Raw genomic sequence first — 25,973 nt, forward strand, 5'->3', positions numbered from 1 at the left:
TCACCAGTCAGCCTTGGGCGGCATGTCTTCAGCAGCAAGCTCCCCTCCCACGGCCTCACTGCTGGCGGTTTCTTCCTACTCTGGCTGTGTGAGCTTGGTGAAGGGGAGGCTTATTAATCCCTTCAACGTCCCTGAGCACAGAGCTCTTATTAACTTATCCAAACATAATAGAAAAAGACAGGGATAGTCCTTAGAGAATAGACCTCTCCTATCTGATATCTACTATAAAATTCATACTTTTGTGTTTAGAAAAATTTTTTTTCCCTTTTCCCAACAGATTTATTGCACAAAGAAGGAAAAGCTGGTCTAATCACCAAGTCATGATAGGTTTTCACCCCTGAATATATCTGATATCCACCCTGCCCCCTTTAACCCTACCAATGTATTTATTCAGGAGATCATCTTTCTTTTGGAAAACCGTCACAGCCTTCAGGCTTATAGCTTCTGGTCTAGTCTCCACGTGGCTTCTTAAAACTGTAAGTCCAAAAATGCAGATCTGGGGATGCTGTTCCTTGGCTGTCAAAGCCTTTTAAAGGCTCTTTATTGCCCACTTGATGCCATTCAACCTCCACCCATTCGGCTTACAAGGCTGCCCTCCTCTCCTTCCGGTTTACCTTGTTTGCCTCATCGCTCTCCCAGCCTCTCTGTTTTACACTGTGGGCTCCGGCAACTCAGTCCGTTTGTAGTTCCACCTGTGCTCCTTCCTTCTTGCTGCTGTCCACTCTGCCTGAAAATTCCCCTTCCTCCTGGATCTGGGTAACCCCCTCCAAGTCTCCCCAGAAACCCCCAGCTCTGGATCACCCATCACTTGGCGAATCTCCTCTCTTGTCTTCACCTCTGGAAAGCTATACTAAGAGTTCCTTTAAGGAAGAGGCTGTGTTTCATTGATATTTATATCCCCAATGGAGTAAAAATGCTTAATCAAAGAGCATTAACTCTAGATACCTGACTTCTCTTACCTCCTTGGCAATGGTTTGAGGTGATGATTTCAAAGCAAACAGACTCTTTTAAAGTTCAAGAAAACATAATACTTTCAGGGTAATAAGAATAAGAAAAATGGCAATAATGACCAACATGTACAATGCCTTACCGAGTACGTGATAACGACCTAAATGCTTTACGTGATTATAACCTTGAATTCTTACAAAAATTCTACATCTACTATATGATAGCCACTTTACAGATGAGAAACCTAAGACTCAGAGAATTTAATAACGTGTCTAAGGTCACAAAGCTAGAAAGGGGCAAAACCGACATTTAACTAGTGACACATCCACGCTCTTAACACTCGATTTTACTGCCTACCCTTGCTGAAAATGAAAAACGTTGTAACAAGGTTTTTGAACACAGACTTCAATTGATTTTGTTATAAAATCAGCATTAGATTTTTCGGTCTTAGGTTTTATGTTACGAATAAGAACTCATGATTGGTTATGCATGCTCACTCCTCGGTGCTGTCATCTGCTCCCAAAGCTTCAAACACCATCTACATTCTAATTTCTCTTAGATTTATTTTTCCAGTCCAGGTCTTTCTCCCAAACTCCAAGCCAGATCTCTAGCTCTTGACAGTTCCTCTTTGCATGTCAAATAGGCACCTTAATGGTTGCATTTCAAACAGTGAACTTCTGATCTTCCCCTCACAGGTCAGTCCTGCCCACGTGCCTCCCCACCCCCATTCATGGCAACTCCATCTCTCCAGCTGCCCAGGCTCAACACCTCGGATGGCCCTGGACTCCTCTATTTCTGCACAACCCACATCAAATCTGTCAGGAAATCCTGTTGGCTCCAAATAGATTGAGAATGTGATTGCTTTTCACCATCTCCACCATCGCCTCTTACCAGGATCACGACGGTAGCCCCCAACTGGTCTCCCAGCTTCTACCCTGGCCACTGCAGTCTATTCTAACACAGTAGCCAATTTATATATTGAAAATATAAATCAGATCATGTCACTCTTTGGCCCCGAACCATATAATGCCTTCCTGTATCATTCAGAGCAAAATTAAATGTCCTTCCAATGGCCTACAAAAGCACTTCGTCCTTCACATGTCTGACCTCCTCTCCTACTTCTCTTCATGCTCACTCAGCTCCAGTCACAATGCCCTCCTTAACGTTTCCAGAACAACCCCAGATAGAGGCCTGCCTTTTGATCTTAGCACTGGCTGCTCCATCTTTCTGCAATTTTCTTCCCCCAGAAACCCAGACAGCCAACTTCCTCACCTCCTTCAAGTCATTGGCTAATGTCACTTTCTCAGTAAAGCTGTTCCTAACCACTCTATTTAAAACTGCAGGGCCGGCCGAGTGGCGCGATGGTTAAGAACTGGCTTGGGACGCCAGAGGACCCCGGTTCAGATCCCACATATGAGGGCCAGTGACACTGCCCTCCACAGCTAAGATGCTGAACAACAGCTCAACCTGGAGCTGGGCTGCGTGAGTCATAGGCTGCAGCCCCTGTGGCAGTGGGTGGCCATGGGCTACTGTATGTAGCCAGCAGCCGCAGTGAGCGGCCGTCCAGAAGCCGGCGACTGATCTGCCTCGCCCAGGAAGAGCGCAATGATGGTGCCAACTTGGGCCAGTGAAGCAACGTCCTCCACAACTAGACTGAAGAACAAAATGACAGCAACTTGTCTGTTCCCCTTCCCCCAATTCCCCAGGCAGTTCCCATCCCCCCAATTCCCCGATTAAAAAAAAAATCTTAAAAACAAACAAACAAACAAACAAACAAACAAAAAAACTGCAGTCCCATGCCAGTACTCCCAGCCCCTCTCCTTGCTCTTTCTTTTACCCATAGCATTCATACTATATAATTTACTTATTTACTGTGGTTTTATGTTGTGATCTGTCTTCCCCTGTTAGAATGTAAACTCCACTGATGTACACAGTGGTGACTAGGACATAGGAGATGCTCAATAAGTCATTGCTGAACAGATAAATTATTTGATTATTAATATTCAGGCTGAGTTCTCACCAGTACAGAAGAGCAAAGAGCTTCCTTGGGGTAGGATCCATGTTAACAGATTAATAATAAAAGAGGTGGTTCTAGAACAGCACAGCTTAAATGCAGGATGGTAGCATCACCTATCACGCACCTTACAATGAAGAAGCATGTGGGCTCTGGAGTCGGGGGCCTGGGTTCAGATACTGACTTGGCTGCCCACGAAAGTGGGAAAGATACTTAAAGCCTCCATAGAATGAGAATAATATTGATAATAATGTCCATCTTGTAGTGTTGATTGATTTGTGTATTTGTTATTTATTGAAATCTTTTATAGTGTCAAGCATTGTTCTAAGAGCTTTATAAATCCTATCTCATTTAATCCCCACAGCAGATCTATGAGTAAGAACTGATATTATGCCTATTTTCCAGATGTGGAAACTGAGACTCAGGAAGCTTCAGTAACTTTCTCAAAGCCATGTAGCCAGTAAAAGGTAGAGCTGAGATTTGAACCTGACTGTGGATACCAAAGTTCAGCTGTGCTATGCTGAGTGTCCTTGTGGTGAGAATTAAGTGTATTAATGCAAGTCAGGCTCCTTATAATCTCAGACATTTAGCAAGCTCTCAAAATGTGTTGGCTGCTCTAGTTATATTATTATTATGATTATTATTATTATCACTACTTGATAATAACACATTCTTTTTTTGCTACAGAAATTAATATAACTATATAAGAATCACTATAAAACACATTAACCATGCTTTTCTTAAACCTCGTCACTAAGTACAAAGCCTAGATGGAACTTAATGCACAGAACGTATAAAGATGTAGCCTGTTAATTAAAACAGCTTAAATGGTAAACACGATGTTCACAGGTCACCTTAATGGGACACGAATTCTATACAGTTCCACTGTTACCTATGCTCTTTTTCATTCTTCCTGAGCAGGTTATAAGTTTATCAATTCAAATAATTTTTCGATGTCCACAAATTACACTCTGCCATTCCTGTAATGAGACAATAATGGCAAAAGGGGAAAAGAAAACCTGAACACCAGTTGTCTGAGGCAAAAACATGGCGCAGCTCTTCTGCCCTCGGGTTGTGACTACTTACAGACTGGTGGCAGCTCATATTCGACTTCAAGAACCACTCTTTCTCCAACATTCTTCAGCAAACTGATGATCTCATCATGGCGGAATTTGGCCAGGTTGATCCCATTCACTGCTTTGATGTAGTCACCCACATCCAGTTGATCACTTCTGCAAAACAGGGCATGTCGCTTCAGTGGACCCATCCTCTCCATAGGCCTACCTGACCATATGTCTCACTTTCCCATTGTGAATACGCATACAAGCCCAAAAGGTCGACATAGCAGAAGTCCCTGCCTCCTGGGCTATGGCTGGCCTCTAAAAGTGGGGTTACAGCCAAGGGTAGGTGAGAGACTCAGTGGATCCCTTTTACTCTGCTGCCTATTATCACTTAGAAGTCCTGCACTGGGTCTACTTCTGACCCTGATTTTTCCCTAACCCTTTGCCTCTTTTATTTTTAAAAAGCACCATAATGGCTGGCCGAGTGGCGACTTGGTTAAGAGCTGGCTTGGGACGCCAGCTCTGAGCATCAGGGTCCTGGTTTGGATCCCACATGAGGACCAGTGACACTGCCCTCTACAGCTAAGATGGTGAACAACAGCTCGACCTGGAGCTGGGCTGCCGTGAGTCGCCGGCCATGGCATAGGCTGCAGCCCCTGCTGCAGTGGGTTGCCATAAGCTACCGTGTGTGGCCAGCAGCCAGCGTGAGTGGCCAGCAGCCGGTGTGAGCTGCCAAGAGCCGTTGTGAGTGGCTGTCCAGTGGCCGGCGACCAATCTGCCTCACCCGGGAAGAGCACAATGATAATACCAACATGGGCCAGTGAAACGACGTCCTCCACAACTAGACTGAACAACAAAAGGACAGCAACTTGTCTGTTCCCTTCCCCCAACTCCCCAATACAATCTTTAAAAAAAAAGCACCATAAAACAAAATAAAGAGTTAGTTGCTCTGCCCATAAAAGGTTGGTTCCCTGGGGGTAGGTTATCCAGATCTTGGAAACACCAGGACTTTTTCTCTCTTCTCATGCTCTCTCATTTTTGCTGCCTCTCTTTTGGCTATTTCACACCTTTCAATATCTTCACTGGAGTTTGTTGAGGGCTAAGGAGAGGGTCAGCTCATGTTGCTATTTATTGCTTACAGCAGGACTGCTTAAAAAAAAGGGGTATTTGTATTGGTGAAGAAGACATTACAATGAAAGTATTGGGTTTCAGTAATATTCTCTTCTCTCTTCACCACCATAATAGAACCTCGGCCACTTTGGGGTTTTAGTCAAACTCTACTTCTAAGCCGAGAGCAGGCAGCGAGGCCAATGGTAGGACTTAAAATTTTTGTCACTGATAAGGACCTTCAATAATATTTTCTCCCCAAATAGAAATACCCAATTCATTTATTTTATGTAAGTCCAGTTCCAATCATTCCTCTTTCGGGGAACCTTCCTAATCTGCTCCAACCTGCAGCACGTGCTGCCACTCTCACCTCACCCCAGGTTTAGAGAAAATTACCCATAATCTCCTAATGCTCTGTGACAACGCTTCTGTAGTCACTTTTTACTATTATGCAGTGCTGTTATTGCTCCCAAACTTTTCGTGTTTTTAATACCCTATCTCCTCTAATAGACTGTAAGCCCTGCACCCCCCAGGGCAGGCATCGTATCTTTAATTATAATAGCTGTGCTTTAAATAATAACTATTTGGTGATTGATAATACTCAATATAACTGGCACAGCACTGCTTGTAATCAGAGCACCAATACAACTGAAAATTCCTCTCTGTTCACGCTTGCTTCATGTGAAGAAGCTCTGGAGACATAAAAAGCCCAAGTATCATGGATTGACCTTATCTGTTATAAAATAAGGAAGGCTGTGGGTGTGGAAAAAAAAATCTTTTTCTTCTTTAAAGTTTATTGGGGTGACAATGGTTAGTAAAGTTACATAGGTTTCAGGTGTACAATTCTGTAATACATCATCTATATATCACATTGTGTGTTCACCACCCAGGGTCAGCTCTCCTTCCATCACCATGCATTTCTTAAAGTTGGAAGAAAGGAAATGAAGATGCTCGTGTTGACACCAGCCTGTCTGACAAACTATACCTGAGATCATGCAGCAATGAAGTAGGTTAACCTGAACAAACAGGTTGATCATCACTATTTCAAATGACACTTTATAAGGCAAGAGCTCTCAAACTTACTTTGTGATTATCTGGACGCGAGTATTGAAAGTACACTAACTCACTTTTAATGAAGCCTGACAATTCCATTTCCTCTATTTGAGGTAAATTCTGAGTGTGTCTATTAAGCCAGCCCACCCCTGACCAGCATCCAGCACATCCTGCCATTGGCAATAACTAGTGCAATTGGCAGTTCATCCCAACAAGGACAAAACAAGGCCTCCTCATTGAAGCCTCCTGTCCTTTTGGAAACCATCTCTTTGTCTTCATGAAAAGGAAAATCTCACAAGTAGAAAAGTAAAGACAATGCAGGACAAGCAAAATGTGACTTAGAAACTTGGAGCTGTGCCTCCCACTCTTCGTAGGCTAGCCAGGCCCCTCTCCGGCAGCTCCCCCCCATCAGCGTTATATGGGTCATCTGTTGCACTGATCCAAGTATCTCATTCCCACTGCAGCCCGTCTGTTCAGGGGCACATTTGGGGACTAGAGCCATACAAGCATTCTAAAATTACAATCTTGTGAGGGCCTGGGTGCTCCTGAGATGCTCTCCTTGGTGACTTTGGCACAGGGCAGAAAAGCCACACTTCTCAAACATGCCCCACTGTGCTTCTGCCCAGCAGATGGCAGCTGTCATTTATCTATTAGTGACCTTTTCTAATGGAGCTTTAATTTTAGATTAATCACACCCCAGGTCCCTTTTTCGACATTTCCCTGAGATGCAGTTACCTAGCAGCAATGCCTCCTTGCCGCAGATTGGACACTCGTGGCTTGCCATCCTTATCGATTCCGCCTGACACCGTCAGTCCGAGGGTAGTGCCTTCCTTCTTCATCAATTCAACGACAGTGGAGCCCTTGAATTCCTCTGTCAAAAGAAAAGCATCGGTCTTATTAAATGAGATTAGAAGCACAAGATATTTGGTGTGTGGTGAACGGACTCCTCCCCGGGAACTGTTTCCGCTTTTTCTTTTATGAGAAAAGATCTGTGGCCTCTTTTCAGTGCAATTTGCAGAATAGCTCATAAAGATTACATGCAGATATTCCATTACACGTTATTAAAATGGGTACCAGTGGGGTAGTTCACTCCAGGTTCACAATAAACAGTCCGACATGGTTTAAAGTACAAATGAAAATATTTGCCCTTTGATTTCTGCCATTCTCAAGTGACTTTCTCTCCTTGTAACGCCAAAGGGAGCCATGGAGAGTTGTAAAAGAAGGGGCTAGAACAGAATTTTAAATAATAATTCAAATGCATACAGTGTAGCAGCAGACTCCAAGTTCATGTTACATTTTGGCTGATGAAGGACAACAGATACAAGAGAAGAGAGTTTCCCAAAGGTTGGAGAAAAATATTATTGACTCTCTACATTTTTTGTTTGTTTGTTTTTCAGAACACAGAGTACAATGGCTTCTTCACAACTCACATCACTTCTTACAGAATGTGTCACAAGATGGTGAAGCAGGGTTGGTCCTCAGAAACCTGGGTAATTGCTGTAAATTCCTCATTCTCTACACATAAAAATGTAAAATTTCACAGATCTTGTGGGGATGATGTCTATATACCAAGAGGGAACCCAAATCTTTTGATTTTAGGCACAACTGAAGGTAAGAAAACTTTAAGAATATCCTTCCTTTCAGAAATAAAAATGAGTAGAGTCAACGTTCACGATTCTGAGGCTAATTATAATAAACACTGCTTTAAAGTTCTCTGTGATGTTATTGCCCCTCTGCATATACACTTTCTGGGTAGGGATGGGGAAAGTGGACAGTTTTCCAGCTCCTTCTGAATCAGGTTATGGATTTCAGAGGTAATGAACTTCTAGGACTTCAATGACACTATTTAAAAATGCAAGAATACTTTCTTCTTCAAAGTCAAGAGCCTAAAAAAGGTTATTTGCACACCTCTGCCCTTTCCGTAATTACATATAGCAGAGTTAATCATTTCAAAAATCTATATGAATGCCTATCATACAAATTTTTAAATTGCTTTTGCTGGTATACTATCCCGCTAGTCAATGAAAAGAACCAAATTATGCTGGGGAAGGAAATAATCTCTCATCTGGCCTAGTAAGAAGAACAGAGTACCAGGGGAAAGGAGGCATGTGGGTATGGGGGGGTAGGGGACAGGTTACTGATTTCCTCAGTGACGTACGGAATGTCATTCCAGGCAGGGCTTTCAAGATTGCCAGGTCCTATGACCTTAGCGACCCTGGCACACCTGCTTTCTCATGGCAGTTTCATGACATTGCATACGTGAGTCATTGTTGCCATTTAAAGTAGAAGCTAAGGAACAGTCTATGAGTGTGAGCGATGTGAGCTTCATTTATTACATTTAGAGACCACATAATGCTGGAAATTCAGGAATCAAAATTGTTGCATGTCCATAAAAGCACAGGGTCTTTTATATCATTTACCAGAAGCATTTGTAACAAAAGTCCATCAAAGTGCACATCTCACCTGTGCCCTCTTAAAATACAAGAAAACAATCCCCTGTATATCCCATGAAAACATATATAGAACCAACTGTTATTTGAAGAGATCGACTTAACAAACAACCCCCCTATAAGTCCTGCTTAGCAGAAAACTAGGTATAAACGACTTTAAAAAGAAAGTTAATAAGTAAAGTGATAAAAGTTACATAATAGATGATGACTATTCCCATTACAGAGATGTAATGTGTTCAACAATTTTGCCCAACAAAAGAATTCTTTGCATTTTCTTTAAATATGCAGAGTGATCCTGTATATTTAAGCATTTGTTTATAGATATTAACTTGAAGAGTTGGATGTATAGTTTTTTAAGGGCCCATCTTAAAGGTCAATCAGAAACACACAAAGAAGCCAATATGAAATAGTAATCGCTGGCAAGAGGGAAGCAAGTTTCAATTCATAAGAACTTGGTTCCTACTTGGGTTTTCGAGAACATGCTTCCTGCATGAAATGGGGTACCAGTACATAGGTGCTGTCCTATGGGATGTGGACAATGCAGTTTTCTTCAGAAGGAACCCGGGTCCTTTCCAGGCTTTTTTCTAGCTGAATCCCCAAAATCTAGAAAAGCTCAAATCCTTTAGGTGAATTTGATCACTGGTAAAATATAAATCCATCTGGGCTACTTTTTAAATGGGTCATAGTCAATTACCCTCTTGTTTAAAAATATTTCAAATCTTTCCCCAAGAGCTAGTTTCAATAACATGAAAGACAAAATATTCATGCACCAGCTGAGTAATTTGTGCGTTCATTGATTTAAGCATTTATTGAGTGTCTACTGTGAGCCAGACAATGAAACCCAAAGATGGAAAAAGTGTGAGATGCTTCTAGCCTAGTCACAGAGTCACAGACCACCCTGCCACAGTGTAGGTTGTGGAGAAGGGGCCATGGAGGAGCCAGTCCTGGCAACACTGTACACAGGAGGCTTGCTGTTCCAAATGCAACATCTCTGTCACACTTTTGTCTTCTGTCTAATCTGTCTGTACTTATCGATCAGGATTAGCTACGCAGAACGGACTGGAGGAGGAATCTAAATTAGACAAAACTCAGGAGTAAAGAAAGAATATTGTTGCAAGAAAATGCGCTGAATCACAAGACTGTTAACTGCCAATAAGCATCTCTAGTCCCTGAAGGGTTGACTAAAATGTTTTATGGGTATTTCTGAAGGGGGTAGGAGAAGAGAAGCAGTCTGGAGAGAGAGGAACATGCTTTGGAAGTTTGCTTTCAGCTAACCTGTCCTCTCCACTAGACTAATCAATCATTTTATGTCTTTTCTGGTGTTTAATGTTTGCATAATGATCGAATGGTGAAGAGAAATGAAGACAGATGTATTTCTTTGCTTGAGTTCACTTACACATCAAGGCTTACTAAACAAGCTCGGCAGTGAAACAGGGAACTTGGGCAAGTCAATAGGTACCGACAATTTCTTTCTTTGTGATTTGAATTGCAAAGATCACTCCCTGAATCAAGAGGACCATGTAGCAAAGATTGTAGCCTCTCCGATTTAGCAAGCAGCACAGGGAACAGATGATGCCCAACTGACGAGGAATAGATGGTTCTGGATTTGACATTTTCCTTAATCACCACATTTAGTTAGAAAGTTATAAAGTAGCCCTTCTTTTCTAGGATGAGTTCATGAATTTAATTGTCATAACTCATGTATTATGTCAGGTGTACGAGTATGTATTATTTTTCAAATGGTTACTAAGTGGTGAGGATGCAATATATATTATGTTGTTTGAACATCAATAAATAGAACTACTGATACTTCATTTGACCTAGAGGTGCTGTGAAAAGATTGCTGAGACACTAAGGGTTCTGTGAACTGAGGAAGTGTGGAGACTTCTGCCCCAGGATTTTATCTTGCCTGCTTCACCAGATGGGAGGGGAAAGAGAGCTCTCCTAAAAGCCACCACTGGCCTACTCCTGCTCACATCCCAAAGGCAAGAACTTGCACCTAACAGCAAGGGAGGCTAAGAAGTGCAGTGTCAACAGATGCAAAGGCAAGAAGGGTAGGGTGGGTTTGGGGGGACAGGTAGGCCACTCATGAGAGGCTGAAATCCCCCAGTAGCTATGTGGATGACGTGGACTCCAGATATATTGAGGAAGAATTGCCCTGAATTAGAGATAAATTAGTGTGTGGGGAGGGAGTCCTGGGAAGGACGAGAGGACCTGAAGTTTTCCGCCTTGTTTGATTGGGGGATATTGACATCGGTCATTAAGAAAGGGAACCTGGAAAATGAGTGGAAGTTTGTGTTGTGGAGGGCACAGTCACACGATATAATGCATATAGAGAGAAACTAAAATAGATTTAAGTACCAGGGAAAAACCTAGTTGTACGATAGTTTTTGTCACACCCCAAACAACGTGAGCAGTCTGCAAGAACTTCACCCCATAAAAACTGAACCATAAAAAGAGAAAATGAAATTGTAAAAGCAAACACCATAGGCACGTTCAGCAAAATAGCACTGGTGATGCTCTTTACTTCTTCAAGTGCTTCTTAAACCTCTTAGCTACATAGATTTAAAAAATATATATATCGTAAGCAGTGAAACAGGGATAACTATTGATAAAAACTCTATACAGTAAGCCACAAATCTGCAAATGTTAGTGATAGTGCTCTAGTCCCTCCTGTATGTGCAGCGCCTAGAATGGTGGCTTGTACGTTAGTTTGACGCTTCCTGACAACTGCTGACAAATGAACAAATCAGTGCCAATACAGGGAATTAGGACTGGGCGATGACATTGGCTCATGGCAAACAGAATTATTGCTGAATGGCGCAGCAGAAAAATGATAAAGGAGCAGGATTTGAACAGGAGCAGACAAAGTTATTTCCCTAAGCCTGCTGGGTTGATGATTTTTCACCATCGCCTTAGTAAGGAGGATTGAGGCTTACACCAGAGTACTATAGTGATATCCGGGTATTACTTTTGGAGAGAAAATTATTGCTCACACTACAGTTTTATCTGTATATTGCTTTTAGTGGCGCCACTAGAAAGTTTATCCCCCTTAGGAAATAAACAGATGCTTTTTCCAATACTCATTTCAAGTTCCTTCTCACATCCCCCGGTTCAGCAAAGCTGCAGGGATCAAAGTTGGGTTTCCATGATGAACGGCTGCGTTTTTCAGTCTCGGGTCTTGCCACCCAGACAAGGTCTTCTGGCACTTTCCACCTTCGTGCAGTGACATGAGAGATCTACCAGCATTTCTCTCATCCCCTGGGAATTTTGAGCATAAGTTAGATTAGTGGCAGGGATGTACAGCACATAAATATTACCTGCACGAGAAGCTACATGAAACAAAGTTATGATCAGTGTTTAGCTTACACGGTGGGAGGGAGGGCGGGCTGGATTAACATCTGTATGTTTCTTAGAGCACCACAAGAGAAAGAGAATATAAAACATGCAGTACCAAATAAAAAGAATTGGAAGCCACTATAAGTATATCACATATAAATCAGGATTTAAAAATACAGAACAGAAATGTGAACTGTTGATATAACTGCTACAGACATCATATGTCCAAAAGCATCAAGAAAAAAGAAATCACTGCTTTTAGAATTCAGTAATACTAGAATTCTTTCAGTTTTCTACTTCTCCAAAAGTCGATGATTTAATTGTCAAAATTTGCTATTAAGCCTACCACTGTCACAACTTATTAACAAGTTATTTAATTTTTCTGGGTCTTAGTTTCCTTATCGCTAATACAGGGATAATAACAGTACCTGCCCTTAGGGTACTGTGAAGTTTGAGTGATAAAATTCTTATAAGGAGCTTATTGTAGTACTTGCCATGTAGTAAGCATTCAATATATATGTTAGCCATGGTATTATTATTATTATTTGTATATTGGAGAATTCTAGGTATGCAGATTGCCAATCTTCTACTGTATTTTGATTGTTACGAATAGAAGACAACACAATTAGCAGTAGTATTTAACCACTGGTTAAGCCATAGGCTTCTTTGAGAATCTAAGGAAAGCCACAGGCCCTCTCCCTAGAAAAATTTTGTATACAATTTTCAAGGGAATTCATGGACACCCAGGAGTTCACCATATACCCTATTATAGAAACCCTGAAAATGTGAATTCAGATCAGATTTGAGCAATGTGAAAATCAAAGAACATCCTCAGCTAGGCTGACATTTTATAATCTGTGCGCTTGTCAGGGCTTGTGAAAGAGCAAATAATGCCCAAGCCTATCAGTCACATGTTCCTACATAGTCATGTAATAATCGAAATGAAACCATATTCAAGATGTCAGAAATAGGAAGTGACTCACCTCGGTGAAACTTCCCCTCTTCCTGAGCAGGGTGGCCTGAGTGGTGGGCATTTATCGCTGAGAATCCAGAGGACCAGCAAAAGGCACTGGGCAGGAGATGCAGTAATTGACTTGTGCCAAGAGCCCCAGGCAATTTTCCTTTGGGCAAATTGTGATTTTTTTTTTTTTTTTACTTCTAGGTGGTTGTATTCATATTTTCAAAATTGTTGACATAGTTGAAAACTGAATTCTTCAAGTTAAACTTAAGCAATTGGCACGGCTGACTGTGAAAATAGTCTGATCCTCAATGTTCTCCTGGAGAAATTGACTGCATTCTTACTACTTAATGGACTCGTTTGGTCCAAAAATATTTTTTGAGCATCTACTATTGCCAGACTCTGTGCAATAGTAAATCGTTGAGCAAGTTAATGAGATATTGTTGGGGCAGGGGATCTTTTATTCTTGCATGTCTTTTTTGATATCCCTTTGGCTAGTATCTCGTACTGAATAACTATTTAACTATGAAAACACAGATCTACAGTGCTAGGATTAGATGGTCTGGTCTGGGAGTCCAGCTGAGCAGGGGATGAGAGATACATCTTGTCCAGGTGGGTGAGGAGGAAGGGACACTCTGGAAGTGAGGAAGGACCTGAGACAGACGGATATCAGGAGATGCTGCACCAGCAGCTTGTAAAAGCTAATAATCAGTGAGCTAGGTAGGCGGCTTAGCTAGTGCCCAAGTTACGGAGCTGAACACCACTTAGGGGCTGTTGCTTCTTCAAAGGTAACTGAAAGGACAATGCTTCGGGTCCCATTCTGCCTGAAGAGGAAAGTTGGGGAGGATTAACTTCAACAAACTATCAGACTGAAATAAGCAGGGTAAAGAGCTATACTTTCTTGGCTTCCTCCCTCCATGGATACAAGTACCCACGAGTCTAGCATGAGCTTGACAACCTGACTGAATAGAGAAATTAAAATGAAGAAATCCCTGGGGCCGGCCAAGTGGCGCATTGGTTAGGGGTTGGCTTGGGACGCCAGCTCTGAGGAGCAGGGCCCCGGTTCAGATCCCACATGAGGGCCAGTGATGCTGCACCCTCTACAGCTAAGATGGTGAACAACAGCTCAACCTGGAGCTGGGCTGCTGTGAGTCACCGGCGATGGCGTAGGCTGCAGTGGGGCTGGCCGGCAGCGGGCATGAGCTGCCGTGAGCGGCAGTCCAATGGCGAGCAAGTGACTGCCTCACCCGGGAAGAGTGCAATGATAGTACCATCATGGGCCGGTGAAGCGGCGTCCTCCACAACTAGACTAAAGAACAAAAGGACAGCAACTTGTCTGTTCCCCTTCCCCAATTCCCCAATAAAATCTTTTTTTTTTAAAAAAAGAAAGAAATCCTTAATACTTTTTAAGATTATCCATCATTTAAAGCAGTTAATACTTTTAAAAAATATTCTCACATCCATGATCTAATTTAACCTTCAAAACAATCCTGTGAAGGAGATAATACTCCAATTTTGTAGATTAGGGAACTGAGACTTGAAAACCAGTTTTGTAAGCAGAACTTTTAAGTACATGCAATGGTCTCCTCATATAACTGAATACTAAACACTGTCAGACTGATCACAGAGTAATTGCTAAACCATGGACATATAAATGTGTAGATGACATGCTACTAAGAAAAAGGCTGAAGAATAAGGCCAGCCTCAGGCAGACTCCAAGTCCCTAGGGTAAGAGTAAATCCGTAAATCTGTCCTCATTTCATTACAGATGTCGGAGGCACATATTTGACTTTCTGTTATTTTATGAGACTTGATTCATTTCTAATAAAGGAACAGATGGAAAACTAATAGTGCAGTCACTGCAGATAACCAAGAGGCAAGGCAGCAGGGGAGCTCTGTGGACTCTCCCTGGAGAAGCCAGGCAGCCTGCTGCAGTGAGTTTCGGTTTTATTAGAGCCTCACTGAGACCCTGCAGGAATTCAGAGCTGGAGGAGGCTGTGCTGCCCACATCAAGGATCGTTCCCACATTCGCCTTTCAGCTTCCTCCATCCCAAAAGGAGGGGAGCCTCCTCTCCCTGCTGCTCTTCCAGTCCAGCTCTTTTCTTTTGCTCCACATGACAAACAACTACATTCTTGTCACAAGGGAAAGGCTCCCCATTAGGGTGGGCAGTGAGGGAATTAGAAGACAAACCAGAGTCATTACTATTTCTTTTCTGGTCAGTCCCTTGATTTAGTATCTTACTTACCATATATAATATCACCTTCTCCAATTATCTTTAGCCTCCACTCAGAGTATGAAGTGTTAGTCCTATCCACCCATCTATCCTTACATTGAATATCTATTGATTATTTGCTAAATGCCAGTAGGTACCTTGATATCTTGGAATAAACAAGACAGACTTAGTTCTTGCTCTCAAGTAATTTATATTCGAGTAAGAAATACAGATTTTAAGCAATTAAAATCATAGCAAATATGATTAGTGATGACTGGCGAAACAAAGGGTAAGGGTTTTAGTATGGGGCTAACTAGGGAACAATTGCTTGAAAACAATTTGCAACTTGTTCATTAGGTCCTGGAAAACACAGCCATATTGCCTCAGGCAAGTCACTCAATTCTCTCTGGGCATTAATCTCTGAACTGAAAAACAAGGCAATTGAACTAAATGATGTTAAAAGTACCATATTTCACTGACTTCAAGATGCCATCATTTCTAAGGCACACTGTTCTTTTATTTACCACTAAGAAATGTTGCCAATTAAATTACAACATAATGCTTCCTTATCCCTAAGTTTTTAAATGTTTTACTTATAAATCACTCACTCTGCATACATGAAGAGGAAAATACAAGTTAAATAAATAGGTTAAGGTACTTTCACATCTTCTTCACACTCACTTTCTGAACCAGTGTCACTGATGTCCGTGTTTGTCACATGATGTTGTCCTCTGGGCATCAAGAACACTGATGATGCAGTTCTCTTAGAGAATGCTCTGTTGTCTCCTAAACTTTCTTCCAAGCTGCTGAGACCCATTAGTAAGTTTGGAAGCTTGTGCTTCCTTGATCTTACCGGAAAGTATCAACAGAACATTTTAGCTGACAATGAATGTTTCTTCCTCCAGTGGTCCTTCAATGGTTTATTGTCTGAAGCATCAAGAAGTTGTATTTGTCCAGGAATTACAACCAAGTAAGGGCATGCACAGGCAGGAATGATGACATCACAATCACAGCATCTTCAAGAACAGCTGCAAGATGCATCCTGGCTTCACAGTTGTTAAAATATAGGGGGAAAAGTGGATCTTCAAATAAATGAAATGTAGTATGTTCCTTCAAATTCCACTTTCAGCTGAAGTTCTTAAGGTGCCTAAGGAAGGGGGGGCCACGTGGGCATAGCCCCAAGTCCCTTGTCCCACCTTCAACTACTCTTGTCTTTTCTCTCTTTTATTCCTCCATGTAAGATTTTGTTTGCAAAGAAGTTTCTGCTGCAAAAAAACAGGTTTGAATCTCTCAGACAGCAGACATGGCCATTCCCAGCTCTGGCATTCTGTAAATGTGTAATAATAACGCAAAGGAGACTCTTCAATTTCCAGGAATTTCACTGCCACAGGCTTCTTTCAAAACCTTGGGAGGGGTCTTAGCAATGTGTTCAAATGGCCACATGGTTTTTAAATTAGAAAAATATTTTTTGTACTCTTAAAGGGCTGCCTCCCCTCAAATTGTATAAGCTTCAGGTGCCACAAACCTAGATCTTCCTTTGATAATGCCATTTTATAAGTGGTTAGCACTAAATGAGCTGCCTAGTAGAGTCACATGCATTTTCTCATTTGATTCTCACAGAAACCCACGATCTTAAACATGAAAAATCCGAAGCTTTTCAAGGTTAGATGACTTGCCTAAGGACCCACTGTATCAGGCAAGTCATTTTGCCAGAACTTGAAAACAGGTGCTCGAACTCTAAACTCAATCTTCTTTCCACGGCATAACTTCGGTTAACATAGGTTGTCTTGGCTTGAGAAGTTGCTAAAGTGACTCTTATCAAAAAATTTTTTTTCCAAATTCTAATAAAAAGTTCTAAGACTATTTTTCATTGAATTCTTGAATGTAAGTATGAAACATTAAAACAAGTTAGGGTTCAAGTGGATTGTGAAAGTCGCTTTCACACAATGGGTAAAAGAATATTTACTAGTTTGTACTGAGTTATTGACCTGCCAAACCCTCATTCGGAAGGCCACACCCCTTCTAGAAAATAACATCTTTGTGTTGGAATTCATGAGAAATATGTCCTTTTGAATATCTAAAGTAAAGGCTTACTTTTTGCTGCTGTTGTTGCTTAATCTTTGTTCAACCCAGAAGTATATGCACACCCAGTAACATATTTTGTCATATTTGAAACCTGGATATATAGTTCCTAAAAAAAATATTACTTTTTTTTCCTATTGCATATTTCCCTCTAACACATTCATCATGTGGTTTGAATACAATATCCACCCTGGTTATCAAGCATGAACAGAGCAGAGGACAATTTCTTTTTAAAAGCACAATGCCCTACCAATGCCTTTAAAATCCATTAAAGAATATCTCACCAAGCCCATGAGAGCATTACAATAATTGCTTCTCTTGCCCAGGTGAAAAAGGGACATATCTGTCAACTAAAGAAGTGCAGAAGCAATTAACACCTCAACACTCTACTGGGAAATTGCTTAAATTAAAGAAATAACAGCGATGCTTCACGGTTATTATATTCCTGATATTTAGTTACTAGCATGGCTGGAGCGTCTCAGCCATTCTCATCTTCCCTCCCCAGTGCAACAGGGCCAGGAGCTAGTGCGTGCACAATTCAGGGTATATTTGGGGGTTGGCATGTGTGGCACATATGTTTTTTTGGTCACATTTTTCAGAGGTTAAATCCCAAAATGAGGCTGATCTATGCACTGATGAAATCAACATGCAAGGCTATGTATGTCTTCTGTCAATAACTTCTCAGGCATGAAAAGCACATTTCTGGGTTCTGTACTACCAATGGAACTAACTGCCTTATCTGTCCTCTTCTAAGGCTGGGCTACTCAACAAAAAGTTGATATTTACCAAGCCAAGCAGCAGAGGTACATGACTGAGCTGGATAATGAATCAGGCAGGTAGAAACCCATGCTTGTCAGCAGCAAGATCTAGAGAGAGCCTAGAAGTCCGATCCATCATTCTTCCTTCTTCTGGGAGACACTCAATAATGTTATATACAGTCTTTATTGAGTGCAGTCTAGATATACAAACCTGATTAGGGTTTGGAGAGACACAGAAGCTGAAAACAAGGCCTGGGCTCCTGCAAATCTTGGTCAAGGTAAAATGTATTTCTTTTCTTCCTCCTCACCCCCACCCCCAAAGCTTCCTGTTGTAAGAGGGACCAAAGTCACTCCAGGAATTCTCAGAGAAACTCATGTAGGATGCACTAGTGCCCATTTTTATAGAGGTGAAATCAGGTAAAAATAAAAAAGATGGCAAGCAAGAAGAAAAGCAGCCATGAACCCAGAAAGGTGCTGGAGGACACTTTGAAGGGGGAGCACCATTTGTTCACCTTGACTGGGGCCTGAATGAAAACACAGATGATCTTAAAGGTCATCTGGTTCCAGACCTACCTCCAGTTAGTTTTTATTATGTGCCTCCTGCAGTCATCATTTAGTTCCTGTCTGAATACCCCCAGTGTGAGAAACCAATCCTCTCAGAAAGTTACCTATGCCTTCTGTGGACAGCTTTAATAAACTACCATCACACTTAGTAAGCACTTCATTTATACTAGGCCTGAGTTAGTATGCTGTGGCCGACAGAATCTAGGGCGGTCCTTCATGGTCCCTAACTCCTGATCACTATCCCCTTTTCTTGAGTATGGATGTGACCTGTGACTTGTGTCTCACCAGTAGCATATGACAAAGGTGCTAGTATGTGTGTGATTATGTGCACGGGATTACACACTTAAGATTGCAGTGCTTATCTTGCTGGAGACTGTAATGTCATTGTGGGCTCTGAGGAAGCAGGCAGCCATGTTGGGGCTGAGGGTCACCTCTGGCGGACAGCCAGCAAGAAACTGAAGTCCTAAATGGAATTCTGCCAACAACCTGAGTGAGCATGAAAGCAGATCCTTCCCCAATCAAATGTCAGATGACACTGCAGCCCAAGTAGACACGTAGAATGCAGCTTTGTGAGACCCTAAAAAGAGGACCAGATAAACATGCCTAGATTACTGACCCACAGAAACTATGAGGTAATAAATGTGTATTGCTTTTAAGCTGCCAGGTTTTCATAATGTTGTTACACAGCAATAGATAACTAATATACAGTGGTTCCCCCTTAGCCACTGGGATGCGATCCAAGACCCCCAGTGGATGCCTGAAACTGTGAATAGTGCCAAACCCCAAATACAGACGGTGCCAAAAAAATGTATACACAATTTAAGAAAGGACAACTCTATTAAAATTGTAATACTCAATATATACTGATAACAAAAGATGAATACAAGTCATCTTTGACTTCTGCAATTACAAGAGGTGCTGAAAGTGGTTACCATCAGTGTCCAGACACTTCTGATTACGGCGAACTACTGCTTGAGCAACGCTGACCATTGTCCACTTGTATACATTTTTTGGCACCCCCGGTATACTATACTTTTTCCTATGTGTACATACCTACAATAAAGTTCAATTCATAAATTAGGCACAGTAAGAGATTAACAACATTAACTAACAATAAAATAGAACAATTATAACAATATACTATAATAAAAGTTATGTGAATGTCATGTTCTCTCTATCTGCATCTCTGTCTCTCAAAATATCTTATTGTATTGTACTCATCTTTTCACTTAAAGGAAGCACTTTACAGCTTCTCTTTGGCATACCTGGATTACCAGCATCACTACTCTTGCACTTTGCGGCCATTATTAAGTAAAATGAAGGTTACTTGAATATAAGCACGGCGATCCAAGACAGTTGATCTGATAACTGAGATGACTACTAAGTGACTAAAAGGTGGGAACTGTATACAGTGTGGCTACGCTGGACAAAGAGATGATTCATGTCCCAGGCTGGACCAAGCTGGACATTTTGAGACTTCATCACTCTACTCAGAATGGCACCCGATTTAAAACTTATGAATTATTTATTTCTGGAATTTTCCATTTAATTCTTTCAAACCATGGTTGAAACTGTGGAAAGCAAAACCATCAACAAGGGAGAGAAAACTGTAGATGCTTTATATTCATTAATTCATTTAGTCCTCATTACTCTCTCATTTTAGACAATGGGAAAACTGATACATGGAGCATGAAATTAAGCAACCAGCCTTAGTCCACATAGCAGTAGGTGGCAGGGCTGGAATTCAAACAAGACAGGCTAACTCCAGAGCCTGTGTTCCTAGCCAGTAGGGCTTGCTCCCTTTCTCTACTTCTTAGAGAGCTCTACCTTAAGCTGCTTCCAAATCTCACTCCCTATAACATAGCCTTATATAGCATGGGTCAAAAATCCAAATGCTGGTGCTAATCAGACACATTAAATGAATGATGCAAGCTCTGTGTAATCTGATCTGTAGGGTGCGGGCATGAAATAGAGTGAAATGCAACAGGTGCTACCTCAAGGTATTTGCTGGCCAAACACATGGGCAGGCTGTGCTCAGCCAGTAGAATGATGCTGGTTGGTGACTGTAACATATAAGTTCTTTTTATGCCCCTGAGATCACGGAGAACACACTAGCTCCTCTTCCATAGCACTGAAAACATTGAAAACCAGTTATCATTTTTGTTTCACATCTTCTGTTTTCTCCTACTTACATGAATGGTGAGATCCTCACATTTTTGTTGTTCTTTCTTACAAATGGTCTTCTTGACACATGTATAAATATTTGAAAGGTTTTGGCTCTGTGTGGTATCAGCTGGCAAAAACGTCTCCTTTTCTTCTTCTCCATCTGCAGGGTTGGGTCATAGACCCACTAAGATATAATTCTGCTAGGTAGCGCCAATCCACTAATATTCCTCTTGCTGTTATAGTACTTAAAAAAATAACCCAGGCATTACACAAACACACTTTAGTATAAAATTCGAATGATACTGTACTATATAAAGCAAAGCCTGAGGCACCCTTCCACACTCTCCCTCTACTCCTCCTCTTATCTCAGAGGAAACCGCCATCAGTTCTTGTGCCCAACCTTTCATTCTCTCTTCAGACACTAACATTTAACCTAAGTTAAATTAAACATAATAATATTTTCAGCGTAACATGTCTTGATCTTCTCATGACATCGCCTGTAGGTCTACCTCACACTTTTTTGCAGTTTTGTGATCTTTCTTAGAATGGCCACACCCTGATTTGTTTGACTATTCCTCCATTGATAGATAACTTAGGTTGTTTCTGGTATTTTACTAACAGGTAATGAATGTTTCAATGAAACATCTCTGTGTATACTGGTAGGCTGGCACATTTTATTCCCAGTCCTGCCCATTTTCATGTTCAACCATACCTTGCCTGTCCACTCATGGCTGATTTAAGGGACTCTCAGTTACCACTTTTTAACAATGAGGTTCTGGAGTTGGGAGAGATCCCTTTCAATTCTCACAACCATCTTTATCCAAAGTCAATGTTGGCCTCAGAGACAGCAAGTGATGGTCACTGGGGGGCGACTTATATTTTTTTCAAAGCATTTGTTTTTATTATTAGATTGGAATGAGTCTCAAAAAGTACCATATCTGACAAATAGACAACTATGGTTACATCTTTATGCACAAGTATGAGGATTACTGTAAAATATATTCCCAGAAATGTTGGGGCACGTGCATATATTTTCAACATTTTGATTGATGCTACCAAAGTGTCTTGCAAAAATGGATATTTTACCAACAGTATGTTTCTATCCTGTGTCCTTGATAACCCTTGATATAATGGGCATTTTAACATTTGCCATTTCATTTTTTTGCAAACTCCTAATATTTTCTTCCCTTTATTCCTTGTGTCTGGAAAGCAGAAGAAGAGTTCTTGTCATCATAATTACCACCACCTTCACCTAGCCTCCTAGAAAGAAGAGTTCCTGAATATGCTTTATTAGAACATGGACAACTTTATCATGCAAGAACTATAGCTAACAGGAGGTGTTAGGGACAACTAGGAGAATTTTTCCAAGTTCTCTAGGCCAGGACAAGAAGAACATGGGGGCGAAAAAAAACCTGCTGGTATGAAGTTACTTTTAGCATGGTGCAATGCTGAGCTGCTCAATTCTAACGATGCATCTCCGGTGGCTCCTAAACAGAATAATCTTAACCTAGAAAGGACAGAATTTAAGACCAAAGTAAGGGAAAACTTATGCCAAAGGTATGGAGTGGTACTAAAAGAATGCCTTAGCTGTTTAAAATATATGTGAGTTTCTAAAGTTAGATAAATGGCCTCCCAGAGACTTAAAAGAATGTGCAGATGTGATTGTGAAACAAAGATAAAGATGAAAAATATGCCAAAGGCTGGGAATGAGTGTGCATCTCAATTTCTACAATGAGGGGCTCTGGAAATTCTAGGTCTCTGGGATTGATGGCATGTTCTGGCAAAATTTAGAAAGAATTATTATACCAGTGAACAATAAGGTATGCAAACTAACATTATATATAAAGACAATATAACATAAATATGATGCTTGAGTATTTCAGTGGGCGTTTAGAGACATCTCTCATGATAACCTGTGGGTAGAACAGCCCATTGGGAGCTGAAAGTCTATGAGTCTCCTTAAGGATGCAAATCAGTGTTACAGGGGAGGGTCCCATATTCTGGTGGGGTTGTGCAGAGCTCTGTCTTTGGTACTGCTACGCCCAAAATTCTTAACTCTTAGCTGCTTATCTATAAATCTATGGCTAATTCACTGCTAAGAAATGTAGTAAATATATGTGATGACCAAGATTAGAAGTTATTTGCACCATGTTGAAAATATGAGCTGAATCATTTGAGAGTTGGGTACACAGCTGAAAGATTAAGGTAATTCTAAACTCAAACCGAGCTCTGTTGCTGGATAAACTTGGGCTAGTTTCTTAAGCCTCTGTGAGCCTTAATTTCTTCCTCTGTATAATGGGGATAATTAACTATCTCATTTGAATAAACAAGACTGTTATATGATAGATACCCAACATGCAGAAAACTGAACAATGGTCGTGGGGTTGTCCAGCACGGTACAGAGTGCTGCTGCTCAAGGGAGGAAGCCTAACTCTTAAGAGCAATTCATGAGAACAACACCCATAAATTGTAGTTGATGACAAATTCAACATAAATAAACATCATTATTTCATGTAAAAATATAATCTTAGTCTGCATTAATCGAGTAGGACATCCAGATCAGGAGGGTAATGTTTTTCCTGTACTCCGTTCTCTTCAGACCACAGCTGGTGGAAGGGTTCAGTTTTGGCTGCCGCAGGCTACAGAGCCCTGAGAAGCTGCAGGGAGACGTTAGGGTGAGGAAAACATGTCACAGAAGGTCAGGTGGAAGCAAGGAACATGCTTTATCAGGTTAAAAACAATGATGACATGAAGATGACGACTCAGGGAAGAGATGACAAGGGCATAGAAGTACCTGAAAAGGCGACTTTGAGGAAGTGCAGAAGAATTACAAGAGCCAATAGGTAGAGGTACTTCTGCCCATTGGCATGAGGAATACTTCCTAAGAGGCAGATGTGTAAAAAAGTGGGGGCTACCTTGTAAGATAGTACGTTTCCTGTCTCTAAAAATATTGAAGCAGAAGAAGTTAGATGTGGAGTTTGCCATATCGAAAGAAGGAATGGTGTGTGTGCATGCATGCGAGACTGTGTGGTAGGTTTAGGCGTTTATCAGAGAAAGAGCAGTAAAAGAACTACAAGTAGATTCCTTCATTCCATCTCATTATTTTGTAAGGTTTGATGCATAATAGTGATCAGACCCTAAGGTGGTAGGTGATGGGAAGGGGAGTCTTTAATACAACAAATATGGACTGCACCCAGCTATGAATCCTGCTGGGCAAAACTTTGTGAGGGAATTTTTAATAAAAAATATCTTCTTGAATTTAAGGGACTGTAATCTTAAAGTAGAGATAAGTCTAGAACCCAGGAACAGAGCTGCAGAGCAACTTGAAACAGGATGAGCTAAACTGCCAAAAAGTTTACTAAAGACATACAGCATTCTGGGAGAAGTTGCAGGAGAGTCCTCAGGGGAAATGGATTATGACATATGGAGATGACATGGGGCGTCAGCATGAAGTGCATTAAGTTCATTTTATCCCTTTTTGATTTGCAGAGGTAGGGTTTGTAAAAGAGAAGGGGGTTTCTGTTTAGTTAGGGATCGAAAGGGCTGCAGGATAATTCTTGGACAATCCACTCTCCCAGCCTGTGAGATGACACCTCCTTTCATACCATCCCCTTCCCCTCCTTACCCTGTGTAGACCTCGCCTCTTCTTTCACTAATAGAGCAATCGTTAGGGGACTCAGCTATCTTCTCAGCAGAAAATCTACTATCCTCCTGCTGTTGTGCCCTTGGACTCTACCTTCTTCTGCTGCCACCTCCACTGTATGCTGGATGGCCCCTGTCAAGCCTGTTCTAAGATTGTGCTTTTGTTTTTATCGCCTCTTTCTCCTGCCTCAATTTCTCCCACTCATTAGATCAACCACATTAGCACACAAACATGATGATGTCTACACTGTATCCACGCTCTAATACTTTTTAACCCTGTGACCTTGGGCAGGTTACTGTAGCTCTCAACTTGACTTTGTCAAAGGGGAATGAACAAAGCTTATGAGGAAGAAACAAAACTGTAGCTAACAAAATGATTAGTCCAATTCTGGGAACATAGCATGAAATGAGTGGCAGCTAGTATTTTTTATAATTATCTATAGCTTCCTCGCTCTTTCTAGGGTAGGTTATTCATGTGATCATCACATTCTTGTTATTCCCTAGGCTTAGGGTTAATAGTGTTCGGCGTCCCCTTTTTCTTTTAGTACTTCTTTTCACTTTATAGCAGAAGCCCCAAATGCCTTGCACTCCCAGTCAAACGACCCGTTTTTGCACTATAAATCAACAACTACTTATCAAAAGACTGACAAAGTACATAGCATTGTGGTTCTCAAAGTCATTTCTTCTGAGAAGAATCTCATTCCAAGCCAGTGTCTCCCAAAGTATGCTGTACATAAACATTGATGGATGTTTGAGGGGAACACATAAACTTTTTTTTTTTAAATTTCAGAGCTAGAAATTCTAAAAATTTATATTAGAAAAATATACTTAGCATATCAAATCCCAAATAATAAAGCTTAGGATAAAGTTAAGTAAAAAAGCAAATCAGTTTAAGTTTATTTAAAATCATATTATTATAGTACAGGTAGAACACAGATCTATAACAAACATTATAAAGATGACATGTGAGTGACTAAAATATGGGGAGCAGTTTTAAGTCATGTAAGCCTGATGAATAAGAAAGAATTATTAATGGGCTCAATGGCTGTACTCTGCAGAAAACTCTGTAAGATGGTTCTTTATTTTCCCCAATACCAATCAATCAGTACAACTTTCACCCAGCCTAATTTTCTAAGGTCACTTAATTTAAAAACCCTGGACTGAAGGTCTCCCTCACCCTGAGAGTAGAAAATCAATTTTTCTTCAGTGCTGAGTAGTAGAGGGGAAAGAGTTTCTCATTGTAGCTTTTGTGCTCATATCCTTGAGCCTCCTTGTACAATGCACTTTAGACCCCAAGAGGCTGTGCGGGCCATTGTCAGAGTCACTCCATCTGATTACTGGTGGAGTGACTGCCAAATGCCACCACTCCTGTAATGCAGGGAGTTTGGGGAACATCAAGGCACAGCAGTAATTCACTTAAATAGTTTCTTCCTAAATTGCACGCTGCAAGAATTATTGCTTAAAAATCATTTGCTGGGCCCACCGAGTGGTTCAGTTTGTTAAGAGCTTGCTCAAGAGTGCGAGCTCTGAGCAGCAGGGTCGCTGGTTCGATTCCCACATGAGCCAGTGAGCTGCTCCTGAGTTGAGCTGCCTCTGAGCTGCCAACAGGTGGTGGGAT

General features: G+C 41.2%; 1 protein-coding gene across 10 annotated transcripts in view; it reads right to left on the reverse strand.

Annotated features, from left to right (window-relative positions):
* The window catches only part of GRIP1 (glutamate receptor interacting protein 1), a 397,622-nt gene that overhangs the window by 136,014 nt on the left and 235,635 nt on the right, over window positions 1-25,973 (reverse strand). For all 10 annotated transcript variants that reach the window (XM_019640580.1, XM_019640581.1, XM_019640579.1 and 7 more), the window contains exons 3-4: window positions 6,919-7,054; window positions 4,049-4,194 (exon numbers count right to left, since the gene is read on the reverse strand). In XM_019640580.1, coding sequence (XP_019496125.1) covers window positions 4,049-4,194; window positions 6,919-7,054 — 282 coding nt within the window. The remainder of the gene's footprint in view (window positions 1-4,048; window positions 4,195-6,918; window positions 7,055-25,973) is intronic.

Source organism: Hipposideros armiger, unplaced genomic scaffold (assembly GCF_001890085.2).
Source record: "Hipposideros armiger isolate ML-2016 unplaced genomic scaffold, ASM189008v1 scaffold_51, whole genome shotgun sequence".
In the NCBI taxonomy this organism is placed as follows: Eukaryota; Metazoa; Chordata; class Mammalia; order Chiroptera; family Hipposideridae; genus Hipposideros; species Hipposideros armiger.